The sequence below is a fragment of the Pinus tabuliformis genome, chromosome X (assembly GCF_031772625.1).
Source record: "Pinus tabuliformis cultivar Carrire ecotype Pingquan chromosome X, CPIR1, whole genome shotgun sequence".
In the NCBI taxonomy this organism is placed as follows: Eukaryota; Viridiplantae; Streptophyta; class Pinopsida; order Pinales; family Pinaceae; genus Pinus; species Pinus tabuliformis.
This window is the reverse complement of record NC_142308.1, coordinates 1,016,952,496-1,016,978,657: the sequence shown is the minus strand read 5'-3', so window position 1 is coordinate 1,016,978,657 and position 26,162 is coordinate 1,016,952,496. Positions and strand designations below refer to the sequence as shown.

General features: G+C 39.1%; 1 protein-coding gene across 5 annotated transcripts in view; it reads left to right on the top strand.

The window, feature by feature from the left end:
- Nucleotides 1–26,162, top strand: part of LOC149143194 (c-Myc-binding protein) — a 181,746-nt gene that overhangs the window by 112,509 nt on the left and 43,075 nt on the right. For all 5 annotated transcript variants that reach the window (XM_089449155.1, XM_089449151.1, XM_089449154.1 and 2 more), the window contains one exon: nucleotides 22,676–22,799. In XM_089449155.1, the coding sequence (XP_089305281.1) occupies nucleotides 22,676–22,799 (124 nt within the window). The remainder of the gene's footprint in view (nucleotides 1–22,675; nucleotides 22,800–26,162) is intronic.

The following is a 26,162-nucleotide window of genomic DNA, read 5'->3' as shown; positions in this document are numbered from 1 at the left end:
GTTAAGAAATTAAATTAAACTTGGCACATAACTCCAAATACTTGCATGTAAGAATTGAGTTGCTCTAAAGCAGGATATTAATTTATATTTCAAAGCAAAATGAAATGCAAAACATTAAATGAAGTTGTAGCAAGATCTAATTTAGAAATAGAAATGTGATGGTGAGGTTGTGTTAATTTTAAAGCATTCAAAATGAGCTAAAAATGAAAGTTAGAAAATATGAAATGCAAAATTAATCCACACACACAAAATCCTCCTTCTAAAAGAGGAGAAAGATGCCTTGGGGAAACCCAAGCTCCCACAAAAAAAGAGATATTTTATTATGATATCGCAATGGAGTCAAAACCTCTTACAGGGCTGTCCAAAAGGTGAAGATTTAGAGCTAGAAATAGCTATAATATCCCTGCAAACATTAGCAACCTCAAAGGCCAAAGAAGTGTTTCTAAAATATGAAAATTACAATCTCCACAAAGGCCCATGACCTATCCTTCTTTACAACTTTTTCTAGTGTCCTAGAATAAATCTTGAATGTTTGAGAGGTCCTATAAGAAAACTAGTTAGAGTTTCAATGGTATTTCCTCAAGGCACTTGTGTCAAAACTCCAACTATGGGCTGCAAAACTAAGACAAGATTAGTGTAAAAAGAGCATGTAAGTATGATACAAAATAATATACAAAACCAAATCAAGTGATGAGAGTGAACCCCATCACTTGCCTAGTTTGGGAAATGTCTTAAATAGTTAAATAAATCAAAGAAAGCACAAAAATTTAAAGAAATATAAATTATGAAGTATTTGCTTGTATACAAGCTATGTAAAAAAAATCCATGCAAAATCACTTCGTAAGATGAACTATGGAATTCAAAGAACCATTGAGAGCTCCTTGGAGAATGTGTTAAGAGTGGGTTGGTTTTTCCAAAGACTTCCCTTCGTTCTTGATATTTGATCCAAACAGGATTTTCCTCTACAAAAATTCAATCAAACATTAGTCCCATATAGATTTAAGAAATAAGCAACTATAAGAAAACTCTAGAAATTTATTGGAAAATAACTAGATATTCCTACACCGAGAGCATACTCCTAAATCAATTGCCAATGCAAGATAACTTTACATTAACAAATCTATAAGAACAAATGGGAATAAAATAGATTAAAGTATGAACAAAAAAAATTATACCAATAATGAGCCAATCATCATACTCAAATGGAAAAACTCATAAATGAAACCCAAAGTCTTTTATTGCAATTGAGAACAAGTGTATATAAGAGCAGAGCTTCCCCAAACACAATAGCTTGTAACATGGATACATAGTGAGAGTCCATAGCTCTATTATATAAAAGTTTGGGAGCCAATCCCAAGGCAAATGGTGAAAATCCCAAGACAAATGGGTGACAATCCCAATGCTCCTTCATGCAAATTCGAATTTCCCAAGTGGAAACTCGATTTTTTCCTTAGAGGCCCATAGAATCCTTGATGAGGGAGTTTGAATTAGATGAAAGGACATGTGGGAGAGTGAAGTGGAGTGGTAGGAGACCACTCTCCACCTCACAAAAGTGAACTCTAATCCAATCTCAAGTCAACACATGATATTTCCTTGAAGCTCGAGTTAACTTCCTCAAATCATGGATCTTGTCACTGGAACTCGTTGTCCTCTCTACAAAAAATTCGATTTGCTTGATTTGTGGCTTATGTGGAGTCCAGATCACTTGGTAACTCAACTTTGACCTTTAGATGAATTTCCACCTCATTTCCATATCATTTGAGCATGTGTGGATATTTATTTTTCTCTATTTATTTAATTGTTGGGTTAATTTATTGTCACATTTTCCACAAAACTTAGGAAAAGTGAGTTTTGAGGGTCTAGAACTTACTTTTTACCTCTCAAAGTGTGTCATATTAGAAAGTTGAGGGTGAGAGGTGTAATTTTGAGCACACATACGCCATACAACTTTTCTAGGCATCACTTATTGCATTTTACATTCAGATTTTATTCAAATTTCCACTTTGCAAGAAATTAAAAAAATTAAAAAATTGACCCCTAAACTTAATCAAATTCCATGAAAATTTACGAGTGATCTAGTATGGTAATATACAATAACTCTAGACACTGTGAAAATTGAAAAACTGAAATCCTATTACAACAACTAGTATTAATTCTTCTAATTGATAAATTAATTATTCAGTTTATTGCTACGACAACATTGAATTAAACATACTACAACCTTCACAAATAAAACTATGTGGAAAAGAAATAGTGCTGGAATTTGAGAAGATACTATTACACACACACATGAAAATGACACTATTATTTTTGGACAATTATCCTCGGAAAAACCCAACTTGGGAAAACCGATGCAGCAACTGAGGGTTTATATTATTATGCAGTAGTGAATTCTGAGTACAATTTACAAATGCCCAACTGACAGTCCAAACAAAGATAAATACTGGCAAATTTCTAGCGAGGAATTTTCCTCACCCCACAGGCAGATCCGGGTTCTGACTGTAGCTCCAAGTGAGCCATCCAAACTGCCTCTGCGTTGGCGTGTGTTACCCTAGCACAGTGTCTGACACACTTAGCTTGAATCAACTGCTCCTATAGCTGTCCTGTCTGCCATTGACTGAGAAACTGTCTCTCCGACCTTCTGGAATCCTTTCCCAGCCTCTGGAATTGAAACTCGACTTCTCTCCAGCTAAATCGAACTGCCCTCTAGAGGCTTTTGCGCAACCCCTGCATCAACCTCACTGTGGTACTTCTGCCTCTCTACAAATGCACTCGCTGGATCTGGAAAACTTCCTCTAGCCTCACTGTCCTTGCCCCTCACTCTTTGCTTCAATTTCTGGCTCTTTGATAACTGCTATTGTTATTTGGAAATCAACCTGCCAAGGAAATCGAACTTCTGGTGTGTCTTCTCCAAGTGTCCATTGACTTCTTTTTATAATCCTCTGTTGGGACTCCAACGACCAAGATTAAATCTTAATCAAGGGCTAGGATCATCTTGAAGTTGATTCGTGTGAGTTTCTAGATGATTCGTACCTTGATTTAATTATTTTTGATTAATTAACCATGTTTCCTAAGTTTAGACTTAGAAAATATTTAAAAACTGGTTAATAATCTAATTAGGCCATCTCTAGGTGGAATTTACAGAAATGATTATGGGTTTTGGAGATCTCATGTATTCTAGCCTCTCCACCGAATTTCATGGCTAGAACACATCTGATACTACGTAAACTAGCAGACCTAGGACTCTCCCAAGGCCTCGTCGTCAAGCCATACTCCGGGTTTGGGGTGATGCTTGGAGGAAAAAATTCAATTAATTATTAAGTTCCCATAAGGATATAATAATTAACTGAGGGAAAAAAACCTCACAAAGTAAACTCAATTGATGACAAGGTCCCAAGTTACCTAGGCCTATTACATGACTCAACTCATCATACTAGCTTCACTTTACATCATCCCCGCAGGGCTTGTGGAATCTGAGTACAACAGAAGAAGAAATATAGTTGAAAAACTTTAATGATATGATGATCTGTGATGGTACATGAAGCCTCTGATACATCCTTGGGCATGGAGTCTTCAAAAATGTTTGGGTACACTTCAATGGTCAACATCCGACTCCACATGGGGATGCATGCTAGATGGGAAGTGATAGTATGCAAGAAACTGGAATCTGCATCCACCAACAAAAGACATATATCAGTAACGTCCGTTCAAAATATCATCATATAAAATCAAATACATAAAATGAAGTACATATATGGAAATTTATTCTAAGAGCAAAAATGACAATTTATTCAAGAAATGAAACTACTTAACAAAAATGACAAAGAATAAAGTTAGAAATACAATACAGAGATACCCCATGGCATCAAATGTCTTCAGTGAAATCCATCTTGAGAACCTGCCTACTCACAGGTAGATCCATAGTTTTTCCTCTAATGTGCCCTGTCCAATTCTGACTATCTTGGGCCTTTGACTTGTCCCATTATTAACTTGTTTATGGCCCTCAGATATACCAAACTCCTTCTTTTTCCTTTCTTGACTATTGATTTGTCGAGGTTTGATCCTGCTCAAAGCTGATGATTCATTTTTTATATCTTTTTTCCTTTTTCGCTTTTTTCTTTTCCTCTTGGTTAGCTATGATGATGATGATGATGATGATGCAATTATTGTCAATCCTTCTGCCTTGTCTTGAAAATGCTCTGATGAAAGATTTGAAATACCCAAGCTTTTTGTGCTATGCCTAAACTTTTTATTCTGAATTTGTTTTGTCAAAGGTGGTAGAAAATTTGTCAACATTGCATCACTTCTTGGCTTGTATGACCCATAGATAGTTTCATTGTTGAGTTTCCTTGGATCCTTCCAAATGATATCTTTTTTTGTAACTCCCGATCAAGTTTGACAAAGGTATTATCTGGCATGGGGATGGTGGCATATGATAGGTCCATCTGAAGGCCACTACCTAAATCTGATGCTTATTTTCTTGATAGGAGCATTCCCCAAGAATCAGGAACATCTATCACAACAATATCCATAGTCATTATTCTATCTGGTTGTGCAACTAGGAAACCTTGTAAATCTTTAATTATCCCACACACTTCAATTCTTTTAGAATCCATTGAACATATGTTGTGATAGGGCCTAGATACCCTTAAGTGTAGTTGCTCCATGACTTTCTTGGTCATGACATTTGATGAAGTTCCTGAATCAAATATGCAGTTGTGTAAAAGAAGATCATTTGCTATCAAAGAAACATAATATGGTTGATGATCTTCGTTCCCCACATAACAGTTCATACTTTTCAATATAATTTCTTCGTCTTTTGGTTCATCATTAAGCTCTTCTTCCCTTTGAGTAACTTCAATGACACTTACTAACTTGGCCCTTTGAGATGGTATCTTTAAAAACTCTGTCACTGGGATATAAACCTTTGCATTATTTACTCAATTGTCCAAGCCAAAATTTAATTCTGAGGTAGGAGGAGAAAAAATTCTGTGATTATTCCGGTTTTGAATATCCCTTCTCTGATAAGTCATCCCTTTGTGTTTTGCCATAGCAAGAATCTGTCCATATGTAGGCTTTTCCCCAAAAATCTTAGTGACTTTGTCAAAATTTGCAATCATATTGTCAACACCAAGATTATTAGGCCTATGGTCAATTTATTGATTTCTTTTAATGGTCTATACTTGATCTTCCATGGAGAACATATTGATTTGACCACTTGTTCCTACATGTTCATCTCCCAACATGCTACCTTCCATAATTCTCTTTACATATGGGCATGTGGCCTCTTCATGAAACTCATCACATGGCCTACAAAAAGGGGGAATCTGATCTACCATGTTGGTGGACTCTAATGGATTTGGAGGCCTATAATCTTGTGGAGGGCCTTTATTCTTTTGCCATCTATCATTTGGCCTAGGTTGGAATCTTTGCACTTGTGATCTTTCCATGGCCACCAACCTATTTTGCATGGCTTGCATTTCCTTAGTGTCATTTACTTCCATAGTCTTGATGAGTTGAGTTAATTCTTTGATAAGATCATGTGCATTTTATTCCTTGGCCTTCCCTTTGGAGTCATGTGACTTTGATGATCCTCTATTAAAACTAGGAATTTCAGACATTCCTGATTCACGCCTAGCCTTTTCGATCTTCAAGGCTTCAATTTGAGCTACACCCAAATTTGTAGGCTCTTTTTTCCTTAAGTCATAGGCAGTGTCGACGCCAAAAACATCCAAATATGAGCACAAAAGAAACTCATGAAGAGGCTTAACACTACCAGACATGCTTTTCACCAAATCATTAAGTATAAATCATTAAGTATCTTATTAAATTCTCCATGGTTTCATTCTCATGCTTCTTCATATTTCTAATAGCATTAATCAAGTGCCTATTCTCTTTTTTCTCTCCAAACTTTTCCATAAAAGCAGTGATGATGGTTTGTAATGAGTCATAAGAGTTAGGAGGTTGCTCAATGAACCAATCAAGAGCATCCTCTTCTAAGGAAAGGACAAAGTCTCATCTTTACATTCTCTTCTAAGGAAAGGACAAAGTCTCATCTTTACATCCTCTTCTAAGGAAAGGACAAAGTCTCATCTTTACATCCTCTTGGTTGGCAGTGTTACACCACTTAAAAATGCAAACATTGAAGTTCTTAACATGTGATGTAGCACTAATGACATTGTTACCTTGAAAGGAAGACAACTTTTCAATAGCCTTGTCAGGGATATTGTGAGGATAGCCATTTATGTTAGTAAAATTACAAGGAGAAAAAAAATCATTCATGATGCTTGGCTCTACTTGTTCTTGAAAAAACAAATGGATATCAAAAATAGCCTCTTGCCCAAGATTAACAAGAGTTCTACTATGAGAGAGTCTATTTAACCTCTCCCTAAAAAACCCTTTCAGGCTCAAGAGTGGGGCTAACTAGACCACTTGGATGAGAATTTGGATTAAGTGGAGTCGCCACTTGAGCAAGAATCTAATCCTAAAAGTCCAATATGCCAAAATAAAAAATTAGTCGATTTCCAAGTTACAAGAGGACTTGTCCCCGACAACGACGCCAAAAAATGTTGTTGCCACCTGTCACACACACCTAAGTTAGTGAGAAAAAGCCCTTAACCCCACAAGGTGTGGTTTGGAGGCAAAACTAAGAGATGGGGTTGTCACCTATTCCCAACTCTCTCCGTTAAAGCTCTCTCCTAGGTAAGCTAAGGGGGGTGGTCCCTAAATGAAAAGCTAAGTTAAAAAGTGATGTGAGGTTTCTAGGAGATGTCAAGGTTAATTTGGATTACTTGAGATTATGAGCAAATATGATGAGCAATATGAAATGAAATATACTTCAATACCCATCAACACATAAATCAAAGATAAACATATAAGACCAATGCTTTCAATTATTGCTTCAAAATAAACAACACTTGCTCTAAAAATGAAATGTTTCAAAGTGAAACACAGTAACCTTGTCAATCAAATAGATGTTAGAAAAGATGATATCACTTGCAAGATTTGGAATTTCTTTCAAAGAAATGCTTTCAAAGTAGTCGTTCACGATTCTAAAGCATGTAAATAATCAATTCAAGACATTTTCATCATGACAAACATATAAATAAGTTGCAAGTAAAATAGCTTGAAAAGTAGAGTGAATTAATATGAAATGCACTTAACGATGGTTAGATGCAATTATCTTGGTTAATTTTAAGCTAAATGGCTATTCTAAGTGAAAGATCCTCCTTTTGAACTCTTGCAAAAAGATAAAAATTGGGGTGACTGTAAGAAAGAGGGGCTGAGGACATGGAGGTGTCGTTAACGATGCCCTTTCCCTTAGTTTTATGAGTCAGCATGTGCCTTCATTCCTACAAGGGGACATGCCACCTTCATAATTGTAGGGCCACACACTCCTTACCTTACTTCATACTATTAAAATTAGCAACTAGGGCCAAATTCCACCTTGGGACAGGTCATATGATGGAGATAATTATTGCATTGGATTCCTTTTTTGAGAGGTCCAAGTTTGATATAAAGATCATCTCATTCAGTTAAGCAGAAGTGTGATTTTGAATTTATTCTCTCACATGCACAAATTGTTAAGGTCGGCCTCAGCATAATGTAGGCTCAAGAAGCCCAATAGATGTGTCTTTCACCCTCATCGAATTGTATAAATAGGAGTGACCTCTCACCTCATTTGGACATCACTCACTCAACAATTCTTCTCTCTCCTAAATAGATTGGTTTGTACAGGTTGGGGGTCATCTCTCTCTCTCTCACATGTGTGGATGAAGGACGAGTTTCTGGGACACAGATCGCAGGTCGAAAATTTCAAACTTGAGACCAACGTTGACCAAAGGATTCTTGACTTTGTTTGACTGCATTTTAAGGGTCAAAATTCCGATTTTGGGAGGCTGCATTGAATGGCACTAAAACCGAGATTTTCTGGGCATGTTGGCCTGCGTTGACTTCTGTTTGACCGCATAAAATTACAATAGGTTTTATCTCTCCTTTGACCGAGTTTGACTGAGTTGTTTTGGGCTGCATTTGACCTCCTGTTCAGGTCGAGTTTGACCAAGGAAGACCGTACTGCATTGGAGAAGGTTTGCTGCTGTTTTGACCAACGTTGAATTTCTGGTTAGGGCTGAAGTTTGACTGCAGAATTTGACAGGGTTAATTTGACTATGTATTGGGCAAGTGAATTTGATTTTTGTACTCTCTCTCTCTATTGAACTATTGAATAATAATAAGAATTGATCAAAGGGTTTTCCCCACATTGGGGGTTTTCCCTGGCATCCACCAAATCTGGTGTCCTCTTGTTTTGGCTTGTCTTCTGCATTTTGTTTTATGTTTTATCTGCATTTATTGTCAATGTGATTAATGGTTTATGTGATTTCTACTGGAAATTATTGAAATTGTCATTGGGCCGCTTAAGGAACATTGAAGTAAATTGTGCTAAGCATAGAACATACCATTGTTATCTAAAATTAACATGGAATCAGAGCTCAGGTGAAGACAAAGCCCAAGCAAGAGTGAGGAAAAACAATCACTAAGGGAAGCCGTTGGACAAGGAACTAGTCTCAAAGACGACTACATCTTACTTCAAATCCAAGGACAAGCTTAAGGACAAATACGACTATCATGCATGGAAGATGTCTCTAGATTTGACCTTGGAAGAAAATGATGCTATGGACTATGTCAAAGGAAGAGTGGTGGAGCCTCCTTCTAGTGCACCTGCTGCTGCAAAAACAAAGTACAAGAAAGGTGAGGCCAAAGCTAAGAAAATTATCTTTGATTCTATTCACAAGCCTTTGGTTGCCTATATTTCTGATTTGGAAACATCTAAGGAGATGTATGACTGCGATTTCAGGCCTCTATATCACTGCGATTTCACTGCGGATTTAGGGCTTTCTTAACAATCAATATGGTTTCTTTATGACGACGTTTAGGGCTTCTGTAGGCAGCATATAGGTCCTCCCTTGACTGCGTCCAAGTCTCCTTCAGGATTGTGGATTAGGTCACCTTCAAGACTGCGATTAGGGCCTCTTCCTTGCTGCTAGTTAGGCCTCCTTAAACTACGGCTAGGGCACCCTTAAATCGGCAGCTTTATCTCTTCCTTAACGCTAGCCAAACCTCTCCTTTTTCTGCGGCAAAGTCTCTTTCTTACTGCGGCTAGGGTAAGGCTAGATCTCCCTCCCTTTAGGACTGCGGCTAGGGCACTCCCTCTAGATCTCTCTTTCACCAAAACCCAAACAAATGAAGAGAGATCATAAGAGATGTGTGTGTGTCAAATGACTTGAAGGTCACCTCTATTTATAGTGCAACGTTGAGGATAAGTTGGGGTAATTTGGTTGCTGGCTGACCTTGACAAATTGTCAAGAACATAAATAAATTCATATCTCCATAAATACATGTCGGAATCGGATGATCTTTACATCAATCTTACACCTCTTGGAGAGAGGAATCCAAGAAAAATATTAGCTGCCATAAATAAGGTGACCCACATGGAGTTTGCCCTAGTTTCCAATTTTAACACTCCCTTTCAACTAGGGAGAACTCTATCTGCTAATCCATCTGTCAGGCGGTACTATCTCTGCCATCAATGCACTGCTCTGCACAACTCTACTCTACTGAACTGTGAAGAACAAGAAGTGATCGAGAATGTATCATACCATTCTCTACTGACCCGAAGTCAATCCTAGATAAAAGAGTGTCTCATACCACTCGTACTGACCCGAAGTCAATTCCAATAAAGAGAGTGTGTCATACCACTCTTACTGACCCGAAGTCTGTTTCAATTGATCCCAGATCAATATCGTCCTAGCATAGGGAGTACAGTAGTACACGATACGTCCATCGGTAATACTATGGTCCCTATCCTCATTTCCTTGCTCATTGGCCAGATGAGAGGTACTTCCCATGAGTCCCAGACAACATGGGTAGGATTTCTCAGTAGGAGAAGGATGAACCACTCATCCTGCCTACATGTCGCCATGGGATATCCTAGGGGAAGGCTGAACCACTCACCCAGTACACAACAAATCGCTAGGAGAACGATGAACCACTCATCTTGCCTACATGTTGCCATGGGATATCCTAGGGGAAGGCTGAACCACTCACCCTATACACAACAAATCACTAGGGGAAAGCTGAACCACTCACCCTATGATTGTGTCTCAGTAGGAGAAGGATGAACCACTCATCTTGCCTACATGGCAAACCACTAGGGGAAGGCTGAACCACTCATGCTATGGTTTCTCATCGCTCCAAGAAGTACCCCAAGCCCTTTGGAGCTCCCAAAGCTCAATATCATACAGGATCCTTAGGAGAGGGTCTTTCGACGACTCCTAGTCATTCTTGGAAAGTCACGAATTTGACCTTTTCCAGGGGCTTCGTTGGAATATCACGACCTGCACATCAGTTACAATGTGTTGGAGCCTTCTTGCTCCTTGTTGTACGATATCCTAGATAAAATGGTACCTGATCTCTATATGCTTGGAGTGATCATAGAACATGGGATTCCTCAACAATCGATTCCCACTCTAGTTGTCACAGAATATCACGGTGGTATCCAGCGCGTGTCCAAACAGCTCAACTAAAGAGCTTCCACAACCAGACAACTTCACAGGAGGCCATACTCTCAATATGTATTCGGCCTTAGCGGTGCTCAAAGCAATCAAATTCTGCGTGCTGCTCATCCAGGATATCGAGCCAGAACCCAAGGAGAACCAACACCCAGAAGTGCTCTTGCGATCCTCCACACTACCTGGCTAATCAGCATTAGAATAATCATGTAGCCTCATAGCTCTGACAGTGTATCTCAGCCCATGAGTGATTGTGCCCCAAAGATATCTCAGAGGATTCTTGGCACCAATCCAATGTGAGTGATGAGGCTCAACCTTATATTGGCTTGACATGCTAACTGAAAAACATATATCTAGACGGGAGTTCACCAAGAACATCAATGCTACTATGAGTTGACGAAACTCAGAGACATATCCCAATCAGGTCCGACGGCACTACCGCATAACTTCTTCAAGTTACGCTCCATCGAGGTAGTCACAGGCTTGCAGTCCACCATTCCAAATTTGAAATCGAACTCCCTCTTACGTTTGTAAATGAGAGGGTCTGTACCTGTCAGAAAGAGGTCGTCCTCATAAGGTAGCAGTATGAGAGGTCTATTATCCATAACCATTAAGGAATGGTTTGGATTGGCCTCACTCCTAGTGAATCTCAGCTACATCAAATTGCTATCAATCCTCTCATACTAAGCCCAGGATGCTTGCTTTAAATCATAGAGAGCTTTCTTCAACCTGCATACATGAGATTCCCGATCATGAATCTCAAACCCTTCGGGTTGTTCGACATCTGTGGTCTTGCTGTTACATGAGGGGAATTGTCCCCTTGTAGGTTTTCCTTCGGTACATCATAGACACGTACCTTCATGCTCTTCTTTGAATTCAGCCATCCCTGCCACCATTTGTCTCACATCGGGTAGGGCCTTGCAATGAAGATGGGCAGACCTCCAGTGCCATTGAAGAGATGTGTCACATGACATGGTCCCTAATGGACTTCTTGCAATATGATACAAAGTGCCAACCTTGAACCCAAGAGTAATAGCATCTTTAAAATTCCTTTACGAAACACGTACCTTTCCATTGATGAATGCCACCTTGTAACCTTTGTCTTCCATTGTCGAAATGGACACCATGTTCTTCTTAAGATCAGGTACATATATAAATTCTTGTAAATGAATCGTGTTACCCTGATTCAATTGAAGGGTAACATTCCCTACACCCTTTACGGGATAGGTGGCATCGTCTCCAAGAATAATCTCCAAGTTTGTCTCCTTCTCTATCAAATTAGAGAGAGCTTCCTTGTATCCGGTGAAGTGCCTTGAGGCACCACTATCAATAAGCCAATTTCCTAAAGAGTCCAGAGGAGAGGTAGTGGAGAGGGCCGATATAAGATAATACTCCTTTTGCTTATCAGAAACAACATTTGATTCTTCATACCTGGAGTTCCTGGCTTTCTTGGAGGGTCGACCATTTCCTCGATGTCTTGCATTCCTTTTTCCTTTGCCATTGAACTTGCCATTCCTTTGATTGTTGTTGTTGAAGTTGCCCCTGGAGTGATTGTGATCATCATCATGTGATGTGTCCTTTCTATTTGGACAATCCCTCGTATAGTGGCCAAATTTATTGCAAACAAAGCATCTTCCCTTTCCTTCCACCCTTAGATCCGGGCTTTCCATTGAAATGACCTTTAGACCTTGCATTATTTCTCCTTTTGGCATGAGTGGAGAAAGCAGTAGGGTTGCCTCTATTTGAAGGCATTTCTTGCTCCACCATCTTGGTGTCTTCTTAAATGCATCTCGACATCAATTCTTCAAACCTTGAAATTCGATCATTATTGAGAATAGTGGTTCTAAATATATACCACTCGGGTGGGAGCCCTCCAAGGGTAGTGAGAGTAAGTTCCCTGTTGGATATGATTTCTCCATTGGGTAGAAGATCATTCTTGATCTCATATATCCTTAAGAAGTAGGATTGAATATCCTTGTCCTTGCCCTTCTTAATATCCTTCAACTTATTTTTGAGGAACAAAACTTGATTTGCATCACTAACCTTAAACATGCTTACCAATCTGTCGTAGATTTCCTTGGAGGTGTTCAAATCGGAGATGTAGGCCACCAGACGCTTGTCAATGGAATCTTTGATAATCTTCTTCGCTTTGACTTCACCCTTGGTGTACTTGTTCTTTGTGGCAGCCGGTGCATTTGATGGAGGCTCAGGGATTTTACCCTTCACATAGTCCAACACTTCTTGTTCTTCCAATGTTACATCAAGAGACATCTTCCATCTGTGATAGTTAGACTTTTCACGGAGCTTGTCTTCGACCGGGAAGTGGGATGAGGAACACATTGAGCCTTTTGTCCTTTCCAACTGTCTTCGGTGATTTCTCTTTCACTCTTGCTTGGGCTTTGTCTTCACCTCACCTTTGATACCATGTTAAATTTTGGTATGTTCTATGCTTAGATCAATTTACTTCAATTTTTCATATTAGCCCAATGACAATATTCAGATTAGCAATCACATCAGCATGATAGTAAAGTGCAGATAGAACATAAACATAAACAGTAGAAGACAAGCCAAGACAAGAGGACACAAGATGTGGCACCAGCGAGGGACAAACCCCAATGTGGGGAAACCCTTGATCAATTCTTCTTATATTCTTCAATAGTTCAGTAGAGAGAGAGATAGTACAAATATACAAATCTGAGATTTTATGATAACAACAGTAAGTCCATCATTCTGCCAATGATGACTGATCTAAGATGCAGCCCTGGCAACATTCAATAAGAGTGTTGTAGCATATCCCTTTTGGTAGATCATCAATCTAGTAGTCCTCCATTTGACACTGTTGCAACATTCCTCTGATTTCTTGCTCCTGCAGTTTTGGTTAAGGCAAAAAGTGCATCCCTAAGAAGCCCTTGCTATGGTGCTATGGCCTGTGACCTAGCACATAGCAACTCCTGTAGCAAATGTCCTCAAAACATCATCAACCGAATCGTCAAAGCATCTCTTAAAAGTGCTCTAGATTTCTTGTTGCATTGCTGCAATTCTAGGATTGGTTAGGGCACCAATCACAGTCCCTAACAACTCATCAAACTGGCCCAGAATTGCTTTCCCTTGCTGTGGCTGTCCTCCAATAAGGTGTTGCCCTCCATGTTGCTCCTTTAGAGCAGATTCAAGCCCAACGTAAGGACTGTCCAACCCTCCAGCAAGTTCTCCTAGCCTCGGCCTCCAAGATCAGGGCCTCGACCTTCCAATCAGTAACTCGGACCCTTGAAAGAGTCCTCAAATGACCTTGTTGATTTGGCCTCTCCTTGCTACGACAAGGGCTTCCTCTTGCTGTAGCTAACCCTTCATTTGACTGCGGTTTCATGCCTCTATATCACTGCAGATGTAGGGCGTTCTTAACAATGAATAGGGCTTCTTTATGACGGGATTTAGGGCTTCTGTAGGCAACATATAGGTCCTCCCTTGACTGCGTCCTAGTCTCCTTCACGATTGCGGATTAGGGCACCTTCAAGACTGCGATTAGGGCCTCTTCTTGTTGCTAGTTAGGCCTCCTTAGACTGCGGCTAGGGCACACCCTTAAATCTGCGACTTTATCTCTTCCTTAATGCTGGCCAAATCTCTCCTTTTTTTGCGGCCAAGTCTCTTTCTTATTGCGGCTAGGGTAAGGCTAGATCTCCCTCCCTTTAGGATTGCGGCTAGGGCACTCCCTCTAGATCTCTCTTTCACCAAAACCCAAACAAATGAAGAGAGATCACAGGAGATGTGTGTGTGTCAAATGACTTGAAGGTCACCTCTATTTATAATGCAACGTTGAGGATAAGTTGGGGTAATTTGGTTGCTGGCCGACCTTGACAAATTGTCAAGAACATTAATAAATTCATATCTCCATAAATACATGTCGGAATCGGATGATCTTTACATCAATCCTACACCTCTCGGAGAGAGGAATCCAAGAAAAATATCAGCTGCCATAAATAAGGTGACCCACGTGGAGTTTGGCCTTAGTTGCCAATTTTAACACACTACCATCCTCAACAATGATAGGATTCCAGATTTGATGAATTATTGGCGAGATGCACTCAAGAAGAAATAAGGATGATGGAAAGAGGCAAGCCCTCAAATGGAAATAATCTTATCGCCTTCTCCGCTCATGCTAAAAGGAAGAACAATGCTAGTCTAATAAGACAAGGTCAAGGGTTCAAGCCGAGATTCAAAGAAGGAAGAAAAGGAAGATGCTTCAATTGCAACAGGTTTGGCCACTTTGCTACAGAGTGTCCTCACAAGAAGGATACTCCAAGGGATGATGACAACAATAAACACAACAATTACAAAGGCAATGGAAATCAAAGGAACAACAGGTTCAACAACAAAGGAAAGAGGAATGCAACCGCTGCTCGATATGGAAATTGTCGTCCTCCCAAGAAGTCGAGAAACTCTAGGTATGAAGAAACTAATGTTGTAGAAAAGCAAAAATAATTTTATCTTATTTCTGCTCTCACCAGTGCCTCTCCTCTGGATACATTGAATCATTGGTTGATTGATGTGGTGCCTTAAGGCACTTCACTAGGGTACAAGGAGGCCCTCTCAAACTTAGTTGAAAAGAAGACAAATATGGAGATTATACTTGGGGATAATGCCACTTACCTTGTGAAAGGAATTGGGACTGTTACTCTTCACTTAAATCAAGGTCAAAGCCTTCATTTACAAGAAGTTTTGTATGTACCTGATCTGAAAAAGAACCTGGTCTCTATTTCTGCAATGGAAGATAAAGGTTTCAAGGTGACATTCGTTGATGGAAAGGTTCGTGTTTAGCAAAGGAACTCGAAAGATGCATTTACACTTGGATTTAGGGTTGAAGGTCTCTATCAGGTTGGAGGAAGTCCATTGGGAACAATGACTTGCGATACTTCTCTTCAATTTGAATTATGGCACCGAAGATTTTCTCACTTTTATTACAAAGCCTTACTTGATGTAAGGAAAATGGTCCCAGGTATGCCCGAATTCAACATAGAACATGAAGGTCTTTGTCAGGGTTGTGCAGCTGGAAAACATACAAGTGGACCATTTCCCTCAAGTGAAAGTCAAACTACTGATATTCTTCAATTGATCAATTCTGATCTATCAGGTATGTTGCCCATAACATCTTTGGGAGGATATTTGTACTACGCAATTTTTGTGGATGACTTCCCTCGCAAAACATGGATCTATTTCTTAAAGAAGAAGGACGAAGTGTTCTAATGGTTCCACTATTTCAAAACCTTTGTCGAGAATCAAACAGAGAAGAAGATCAAAATATTGAGGACCGATAAGGGAACCAAATATGAGTTAAATGAATTCAGTGACTATTGTAGAGAAGCTTGCATTAAGAGGGAGACCACTACTGCATATACTCTTCAGCAAAATGATGTTGTCGAAAGGAAGAATCGAACTATCATAGAAGCCACCTGTGCCATGCTTCATGACCAAGGCCTACCGAAGTTTTTATGGGGAGAAGCTGCCAACACTGCTGTGTATGTTCAAAATAGATTCCCGCATCAAGCTTTGGACTTCAAGGCACCTGAAGAAGTTTTCACCAATAAGAAACCTGATGTTTCTCATTTTAGATTTTTGGTTGTCCCGTATGTTTTCATGTGCTGAAAGTGAAAAGAAACAAGCTAGATGCATCTCGGAAGAAAGGAACGTTTGTGGGCTACAGTGAAACTTCGAAGGCATATAGAATTTATGTGCCTGGTCAAAGAGAAGTGGAGATAATTCATGATGTCACTTTCGATGAAGATTCGACCCTTGGGAAAGTTCGAGATCTTCCTATCCCTAGGAAGGACAAGGATGATGATGCAGGAAAGCAGGATGAATTCGATAGATGATTCGATGCCCGATGTTGAAGGTCCGATGGATCCCATTGATGCACCTCCTAGTGAGCCCTCTACTTCAAGAAAAAGACCTTTTTGGCTCAAAGATACTCTTGAAGATGTCTAGAGACATGTTGCACCAAGGGGGACATTTCGTGAAAGCAAGAAGATGAATAGGTATCAAGGGTACTTAGCTGCCATGAGTACTATAGTACAGTCTGAGCCATGTACATTCTAAGAAGTTGTGAATCTCCAAGTTTGGAAGGATGCGATGAACGAGGAATATGGGTCGATCATGAAGAATGATGTCTGGGATGTGGTTCCTAGACCAAGGACAAGTCAGTGGTCACTTCAAAATGGCTTTACAAAATCAAATATGGAGCTGATGAGAGTGCTGAAAAGTTTAAAGCTAGGTTCGTTGCTCAAGGCTTTTCTCAAAAGGAAGGAGTGGACTATGATGAGATATTTGCACTGCTTTCTCGATATACCACTATCCGTTCGATCATAGCCCTTGTTGTCTCGCAAGGACGGAGCCTACACTAAATGGATGTCAAAACTATTTTCTTGCATGGCTCGCTTAAGGAGGAAATCTATGTAGAACAACTCGAGGGGTTCGAAGTTCAAGATTGCAAGACACATGTATGCAAGTTGAAGAAAGCTCCTAGGGCTTGGTATGAGAGGATAGATAGCTATCTTATGAAGTTGGGTTTTACAAGGAGTGAAGCTAACCCGAATCTATACTTCAAGGTTGAAAAGGACAAACCTCTCATTCTGGTCCTTTATGTGGATGATCTCTTTTTGACAGGTGATGACCCTCTCATTCATCAATGCAAGAGGGAGTTGGCTTCCGAATTCGAGATGAAGGACCTGGGACTAATGCAGTATTTTCTAGGGTTGGAGGTTTGGCAAAAGCCAGGTGAGACTTTCCTTTCTCAAGGAAAATACATTGTGAAGCTATTGAGAGATGTCAGATGGTGGATTGCAAGTTCCTGTCTACTTCGATGGAACTCAACTTCACGAAGCTATGTGGAAGTGTTGCTGGGCCCGGATTAGCGAACCCTTCCGAGTATTGTCAACTTGTGAGGGCACTGATGTTCTTGGTAAACTCCCGTCCTGACATATGCTTCGCTGTGAACACGTTGAGTCAATTTATGGTCGAGCCTTATCACATTCATTGGATTGCTGCTAAGAATCTCTTGAGATATCTCCGGGGCACAATCCACTGTGGATTGCTGGGAATTTGAGGCTACATGGATATGCAGATGTTGACTGGGCTGGTAGTGTGGTGGATTGTAAGAGCATGTCTGGGTGTTGCTTCTCTTTGGGGTCTGCTTCAATATCTTGGATGAGCAGGAAGCAGAAATCGGTTGCTTTAAGCACCACCGAGGCCGAATACATTGCTGCGAGTATGGCCTATTGTGAATCTGTTTCGTTGAGGAAGCTCTTCAGTGAGCTATTTGAGCATGTGCCAGATACCACCTGATCTTCTGCGACAATTAGAGTGGGATTTGCCTTTAAGAGAATCCCGTGTTCCACAATCGTTCCAAGCACATTGATATCAGGTACCACTTTATCTGGGATATGGTACAACGGGGAGCAATAAGGCTTCAACACATCAAGACAGATGAGTAGGTTGTAGACATTCTCACGAAGCCTTTGGGGAAATTCACATTCTTAACCTTCCGAGAGAGACTTGGAGTCGTGGAAAGACCCTCCTATGAAGGTCCCGCATGAGTTGGATACTGAGCTCTGGGAGCTCCTGGGGACTTGGGGTACTTCTCGAACCTATGACCAACCATAGGGTGAGTGGTTCACCTTCCCCTGTGGTACCCCATGATGGTTGACATGTGTGTAGGGTGAGTGGTTCACCTTCCCCTATGATTGCGGACGCATGTATGTAGGGTGAGTGGTTCACCTCCCTTACGATTGACATATGCATAGGATGAGTGGTTCACTTTCTCCTATGGCATATGAGCAGGATGAGTGGTTCACCTTCTCTTGTTGATGCACCAACATACATCCTACCCATGGAGTCTGGGACCCATGGGAAGTACCTCTCATCTACCCAATGAGTTAGGAAAAGTGGTTAGGGACCATAGCACTACCGATGGACGCATCGTGTATTGCCGTACTCCCCATGACTAGGATGCATGGTGTTCAACATCTTGATTTGGGATCAAGGACTGACTTGTGTCAGTGGAGAGTGGCAAGGTCTTGCGACTCACTCTCGATCACTTCTTCTTCATTATTACTTCATGGTTCAAAAAAGCAGAGTAGAGCAATGATGACATAAATGGTACATGATGACAGGATGGCATGATGATGACAGATGGATTGGCAGGTGGAATTCTCCCTAGTTGAGAGGGAGTGTTAAAATTGACAACTAGGGCCAAATTCCACCTTGGGACAACTCATATGATGGAGATGATTATTGCATTGGATTCCTCTTTTCGAGAGGTCAAAGTTTGATATAAAGATCATCTCATTCAGTCAAGCAGAAGTGTGATTTTGAATTCATTCTCTCACATGCACAAATTGTGAAGGTTGGCCTCAACTTAATGTAGGCTCAAAAAGCCCAACAGATGTGTCTTTTCACCCTCATCGAGTTGTATAAATAGGAGTGACCTCTCACCTCATTTGGACATCACTCACTCAACAATTCTTCTTTCTCCTAAAAAGATTGGTTCGTATAGCTTGGGGATCATCTCTCTCTCTCTCATACGTGTGTATGAAGGACGAGTTTCTGGCACAGATTGCAGACAAAAAATTTCAAACTTGAGACCAACATTGACCAAAGGGTTCTTGACTTTGTTTGACTACGTTTTAAGGGTCAAAATTCCGATTTTGGGAGGCTGCATTGACTGACACTAAAACCGAGATTTTCTGGGCATGTTGACCTAAGTTGACTTCTGTTTGACTGCAGAAAATTACAACAGATTTTGTCTCTCCTTTGACTGAGTTTGTCCAAGCTGTTTTGGGTTGCATTTGACCTCCTGTTCAGGGCAAGTTTGACGAAGGAAGACCAAGCTGCATTGGAGAAGGTTTGCTGCTGTTTTGACCAATGTTGACTTTATGGCTAGGGCCGAAGTTTGACTGCAGAATTTGACAGGGTTGATTTGACTGTGTATTGGGCAAGTGAATTTGATTTTTGTACTGTCTCTCTGTGCTGATCTATTGAATAATAATAAGAAGATTTGATTAAAGGGTTTCCCCACATTGGGTTTTTCCCTGGCATCCGCCAAATCTGGTGTCCCCTTTTCTTGGCTTGTCTTCTGCATTTTGTTTTGTGTTCAATCTGCATTTACTGTCAATGCGATTAATGGTTAATGTGATTGCTACTGGAAATTATTGAAATTGTTATTGCGCTGCTTAAGGAACATTGAAGTAAATTGTGCTAAGCATATAACATACCATTGTTATCTAAAATTAACACAATTAGAAGAGTTTTCCAAAAAAGTCTTTTCCCTATGATGTCTATCAACCAAGCTTATGTTTGGAGGTTAATTGAGTTAAAATGAAAACTATGCTAAAATCCCTAAGTGTAATGCAAGTAAGTTTTCAAGAGATTTGCAATGCTTCAAAATAATGGAAATGAGATAATGTTCAAAGTAATATTGCAAATGTAATTTCAATTGGAAAATGAAATTAGCTTGAGAGTGAATTAAAGTGATGCAAGTAAGTTTGCTTTACAAAAGAAATGAATTGCCTCAAGTAAATGGAAATGGTCACAATGATATAACTTGAAAAGATTTCTCTCAAAATTGTATAGAACACATAAACATAAGCTTCATAAGTAAATGAAATTGTAAATTGCTCCAAGTAAATGCCACAAACCATAAACTTATAACAATTGGAAATGAGATGAAGCTGAAAAGTAAATGCTTGCTTGTAAAGTATGCTTGGAAAATAAGTGAGCAAGATGACAAATGAGCATATAGTGAGGCAGGTGTATCCCAAAGAAAGCAAATTGTCAAGCAACTAAATTAAACTTGCCACATAACTCCATATACTTGCATGTAAGAAGTGAGTTGCTCCAAAGCAAGATATCAACTTGTACTTCAAAGCAAAATGAAATACAAAGAATCAAATGAATTTATAGCAAGATCTAACTTAGAAATCAAAATGTGATGGTGAGGTTGTGTTAATTTTAAAGCATGCAGAATGAGCTAAAAAGAAAAGTTAGAAAAGATGAGATGCAAAATTAATCCACCAACACAAAATCCTCCTTCTAGAAGAGGAGAAAGGATGCCTTGGGTAAACCCAAGTTCCCACAAGAAAAAAGATCTTTTATTATGATATTACAATGGAGTTAAAACGTCTTAGAGGGCTGCCCAAAAGGTGAAGGGAATTTGTACAAGATTTAGAGCTAGAAATAGCTATAATATCCCTCCAAATATTAACAAACTCAAAGGCCAAAGAAGTCTTTCCAAAATCTGAAATTACAATCTCCACAAAGGCCCATGGTCTATCCTTCTTTGTAGCTTCTTCTAGTGTCCACGATCTCCTTAGAATAAAGCTTGGTTGCTTGAGAGGTCCTACAAGAAAACTAGTTAGAGTCTCAATGGTATTTCCTCAAGGCACATGTGTTAAAACTCCAACTATGGACTGCAAAACTAAGATAAGATTATTGTAAAAAGAGCATGTAAGTATGATACAAAATAATATACAAAACCAAATCAAGTGATGGGAGTGAAACCCATCATTTGCCTAGTTTGGGAAATACTCTTAAGTAGCTAAATAAATCAATGAAAGCACAAATTTTTAAAGAGATTTAAGTTATGAAGTATTTGCTTGTATACAAGCTATGTCAAAGAAAATCCCTGCAAAATCACTTCGTAAGATGAACTATGGAATTCAAAGAACCAATGAGAGCTCCTTGGAGAATGTGTGAAGGGTGGGTTGGTCTCTCCAAAGACTGTCCTTCACACTTTATATTTGATCCAAACAAGATTTTCCTCTACAAAACTTCAATCAAACATTAGTCCCATATAGATTTAACAAATAAGCAATGATAAGAAAACTTTAGAAATTTATTGGAAAATAACTAGAGATTTCTACACCTAGAGCATACTTGTAAATCAATTGCCAATGCAAGATAGCTTTACATTAACAAATCTACAAGAGCATATGGAAATAAATTAGATTAAAGCATGAGCAAAAGAAATTATACCAATAGTGAGCCAATCATCATACTCCGAAGAACTCATGAATGAACCCCAAAGACTTTTATTGCAATTGAGAACAAGTGTACATAAGAGAAAAGCTTCTCTAAGCACAATAGCTCTATTATATGGAAATTTGGGAGCCAATCCCAAGGCGAATGGTGACAATCCCAAGACAAATGGCTGACAATCACAATGCTCCTTCATGCAGATTCGAATTTCCCAAGTGACAACTTGATTTCTTCCTTAGAGGCCCACACAATCCTTGATGAGGGAGCTCGAATTAGATTGTGGAATCTGAGTACAACAGAAAAGATGAAAAGAAGAAGTAGAGTTGAAAAACTCTGGTGATATGATGATCTTTGATGGTACATGAAGCCTCTGATACATCCTTGGGCATGGAGTCTTCAAAAATCTTTGGGTGTACTTCAGTGGTCAACAGGACCCTTTTGTTTACTGCAGTCAAAATTTTGGTTGAGTGATCCCATATTCTCTTTTGTTAATGACTCTTCAAATTATTCCCTCTTATGACTTAAAATGTTGCACCTCCTTCCCTCATGAAGAAAATTACCTGCAGACTGTAACGAAGCAGAAACACATGGAGACGATTCTTCCTAGACTTCTGGTCGATCTGGCAAGACCTCTCAGCCTTTCTGTAATTTTCTGATCTTCATAGCTAGAAGCCAGACCATGCAAACACCGTTTTAATATTTTCCTAATTCATTCTGTCTTTTATTATGAATATTAATGTTGAATATGGCAGGAATATAAGTCTTGAAAGCAGTGCCATGGATGGCTTTAATTATAGTAGAAATTATATTTAAATGACCTACTATGGAAATGCCTTTTTCATTCGAGTGAAGATATATGGTCGTGCAACCATCAAGAATTATGTGCTAATTTAAAAAAGTTAAAAGTTGAAGAAACATAACTTTGCAGTTAGCAATTAGTGCTTTAGCAGATGTTATGAAGGTTGTTCTGCTGTCAAATATTTTTAAATATTAATATGCATTTTTTGGATTTTGGTTTGTTCCCTATGGTCATTTGCTTTAAACTTCAGAAATTGAAATACGTATCTTCTGTTCTTCTTTGATAGATTCATTCAGCGCAGCTTGGGTGGACCCACTTCATCAGAATATGAAAAACTTCTAGCTGAGAAAGCAGAACTGCAATCCAAGTACGAAGGATTGCTTGCATCTCATGAAAAAAAATGCTCAGAGGTTCTGTTCTAAATAATTTTTCTGATTTTGGGTAGTTTGTATTTTTTTTCTTGAAATTGTGGGTTTAAACATCACTGTTGTAAATAAGATGAGTCTGAACTCACTTCTTTCTTGTTGCTATTATTAGGTAAAATGACATGTGCATCTTTTAGTTTTGTGTTTTGTCTTTATCTCTTTATGGTGTTGAGCTTTCTATAATACCCTCCATATCATCTATGATATATCTGATCCATTCCTCTGAATAACGTCATTGAACCTCCATGCTTCTTCCACTTTAATTGCCTAAGAATTCTCTGTGCATGTTAGAGCATTGGCTGGCAAGTGTATGTAAATGATACCCTTGCCTTCCATATTTGTAGGGGAGTGACAACCACTTGACTTTGTGAAACTCTTTTTATCCCTTTTCAGTTGCATTTAGGTAGGAGATCAAAGCCATGATTAGCTTTTTGCAGGTTACCTTGGATGAGACCAAACAAGATTTGTCAATATATATAAGGTGTTGCTAGCACTTGGTTGTCAACTTGACAGCATACAATAGTTGAGGTTGAATATCTTATTTCATCCAAATACCTTTTATTTTACCTTTCTTTGCAGGATTGGCAGTAGAATATCTGTGAGGGTCAACCTCAAGGATCTAGAGAGTAGTTGTTAAAGGGAAACCCTATCATATGAATTTATGGAATCCAAATTACTTATTCCTCTTATATTGGGTGTGATGACATTAACAAATAGAGTTAGCGTAACATGATTAAACTATTTTTCAAATACTAGGGTTTGCAATGTTTTTATAATGAAAGGCCAATTTGTTTGACAGTTTCGTCAATTTTCTAAGTTGTCTTGGCTTATATTTCTAGCCCATTCTGTTGAGAAATGTAGCTTGAGCAGGATCTTCTTGCACAAGTTTATTGGAATGTGTCGGAAGTGGTTCGAGACATTTCTTTGGTGACCAACTTGGAAAGGTGATTACTAATTCTATCTTGTAATTTCACTCAAAAAATAAAGGAAAAGTAAAAACTACTATGTTTTGAAGTCAACTAATCTTAGGAATCTATATGAAATGTTCTAGAAGCTCTAGGACATTAGTGATTTAGATTAGCATTTAATCTTATGCATACATCTTATGATTGAGATGGGTGGCGACTAGGATTGAGGAGATTAATTATCTTCTCTCAAAGCATAGATAGGAAAAGAAAAGGGCGGTAGATTAAGAGAAGGTAAGAAGTAGGTCAATGGGATTGAAGAGTACAACCAAAATGAGTACAAATGTGAGAATGCCAGTTCAATGCCTAGAAAATGCCAAAAATAATATAAAGAAAGAAACCTACATATACATATAAAATTGTGATAAAGGTACGATGATATAAAACACTACGTGAGTTTGTCCAAGATTGGAAAGGCGGACAATCCAACACAAGACTCTGTCAAGAGAGCGAGAGAGAGGGAAATCAGACGATGGGGCTATAAAATTAAGGTCTCTTGAGTTTGATGTTCGAGGGCGAGGGGGGAAAACTCGGCATTGGCTTGCTATCAAAGTCTTTTGGTACCATTGAGGAGCCTGGCTACCTACTTCAACATCCTAGGTCAAAAGAAGGAAACTTCGAACGGATCTCTAGTTGCTCCTCTGGATTTGGGAGGTAGTCTAATGGGCGGGGCATGCTCTACTCTGGACCCATATGGACCTGATCCCTCTAATGCTTTGAGAATGTGTGGCTTGATGTATGTACCAACATCTGCAAACCAATCTCAATAATATTGGTTGGTCTCCCAAAGGGGGAAGTTGAGAAACTTGGGGTCTCACCATCTTGCTGTCTAGTGCGCTATGGAGCTTTCCCTGCCATTTGTTGCTTTGATCTGATGGATTGATGGGGAAGTTTGAGTTAATTGGTCCAGTGATCCCAGGGTGGGGCATGATGTGTAGGTATTGAGATCTGTGGCTAAAAGTATCCTTTATGAAGAGGGATTGTTGATTTTTTGTGTAGCATCGAGAGGTATTCTCGCATGCCTAAGTCGACCTAGAAGATTTATGAAAAATTAAATTAAAAATTTGATTTTTGAATGACAATTCGGCCTAGAAAAGTCAAGTTGGCCCAGGAGGGTGAAGGGATATGTCCCTTGGGTTATTTCACCCAATTCAACTAGTATAAATAGATGATGTGACATCTCATTTTTCTCCACCAAGCAAGTGCGAATTTGTTCGCTCTCTTCATCATTTTCTGATCTCTCTTGGATAGTCGCATGCGTGAAGAAAGGAAGACACGTTTGACTAATTTGATCGAGTTTGACTTGCTATTTGACTAAGTTTTGACTATAGAACATGCCAAGTTTATTTGCACGTGTAAAGGGTTGACCACAAGCTGCAAGTTGACCAACATTGATTTTGACTAGTGATGACTTGCTGAAGATTGACCAGGTTTGACTTGTATTTTTGACTTGGATATTGGCACAAATTTCTAGACAAATTGGATTTGTAAACCTTGCTGAAGAATAATTTCTCCTAAGAAAAATTGGTGGGTTTTCTCCCAAGGTTGGGTTTCCCAGGGTAAGAATTTTTTTGAAGTGTAATTATTCAATGATAGTAGTGGAATAAATACTAGTTGGAAATCATTAGGAAGTAATTATCAGATCAGGAAATTGTATTCTACTATTCATCTTGTAGAAAGTTTTACATGGTATCAGAGCATTGTTGAAAGAGAAACCATTGAAGTTAGCCTAAGAGACAAGTGTTCAACACAATGTTCCACGGGGATGCGTCCCCCACATGCCCTGACGCTCCCCCATGCTCTGGGGACGGGAAAACTCGTGAGGAAATGTTTCCCCGGCATCCCATTTTTGGGGAAACTCGGGGAAACTCCGAGGGGACGTTTTTCTGGTGGTGAAACACTACTCCTTTGCAGGGGGGATGCATATACATCCCCCTATTTTTTTGTCTAATAATTTTTATAAAACATTAAAATTAAAAAAAAATGCAAATTTAAATATATGAAAAAATAAAAAAAACAAAAAATAAGAAAATGAAACTATATTAAAACTTAAAACTTGTTAAAACCTAAAAAAAAATAAAAAATGTCTGCTTGGGGTAGCTCAATTGGCAATGGCCGTGGAAATGAAGTCTCATCGAACTGGAAATCTTGGGTTCAATCTTGTGCTGATCCCCTGATCGGGGTGAGAAGTTGGACATTATGAAGATGTAGTCCTGCCAAGCTTACAAAAAAACAAAAAAACAAACAAAAAAAAATTACTTAAATTATATTAAAATTAAAAAAAAACAATAAAAAACTTACGGTGTCAACAATTAATTATATTAATTATGCTGTCAACAATAACAAAAATAAAAAACTTAAAGTATATGAAAACTTAAGACTT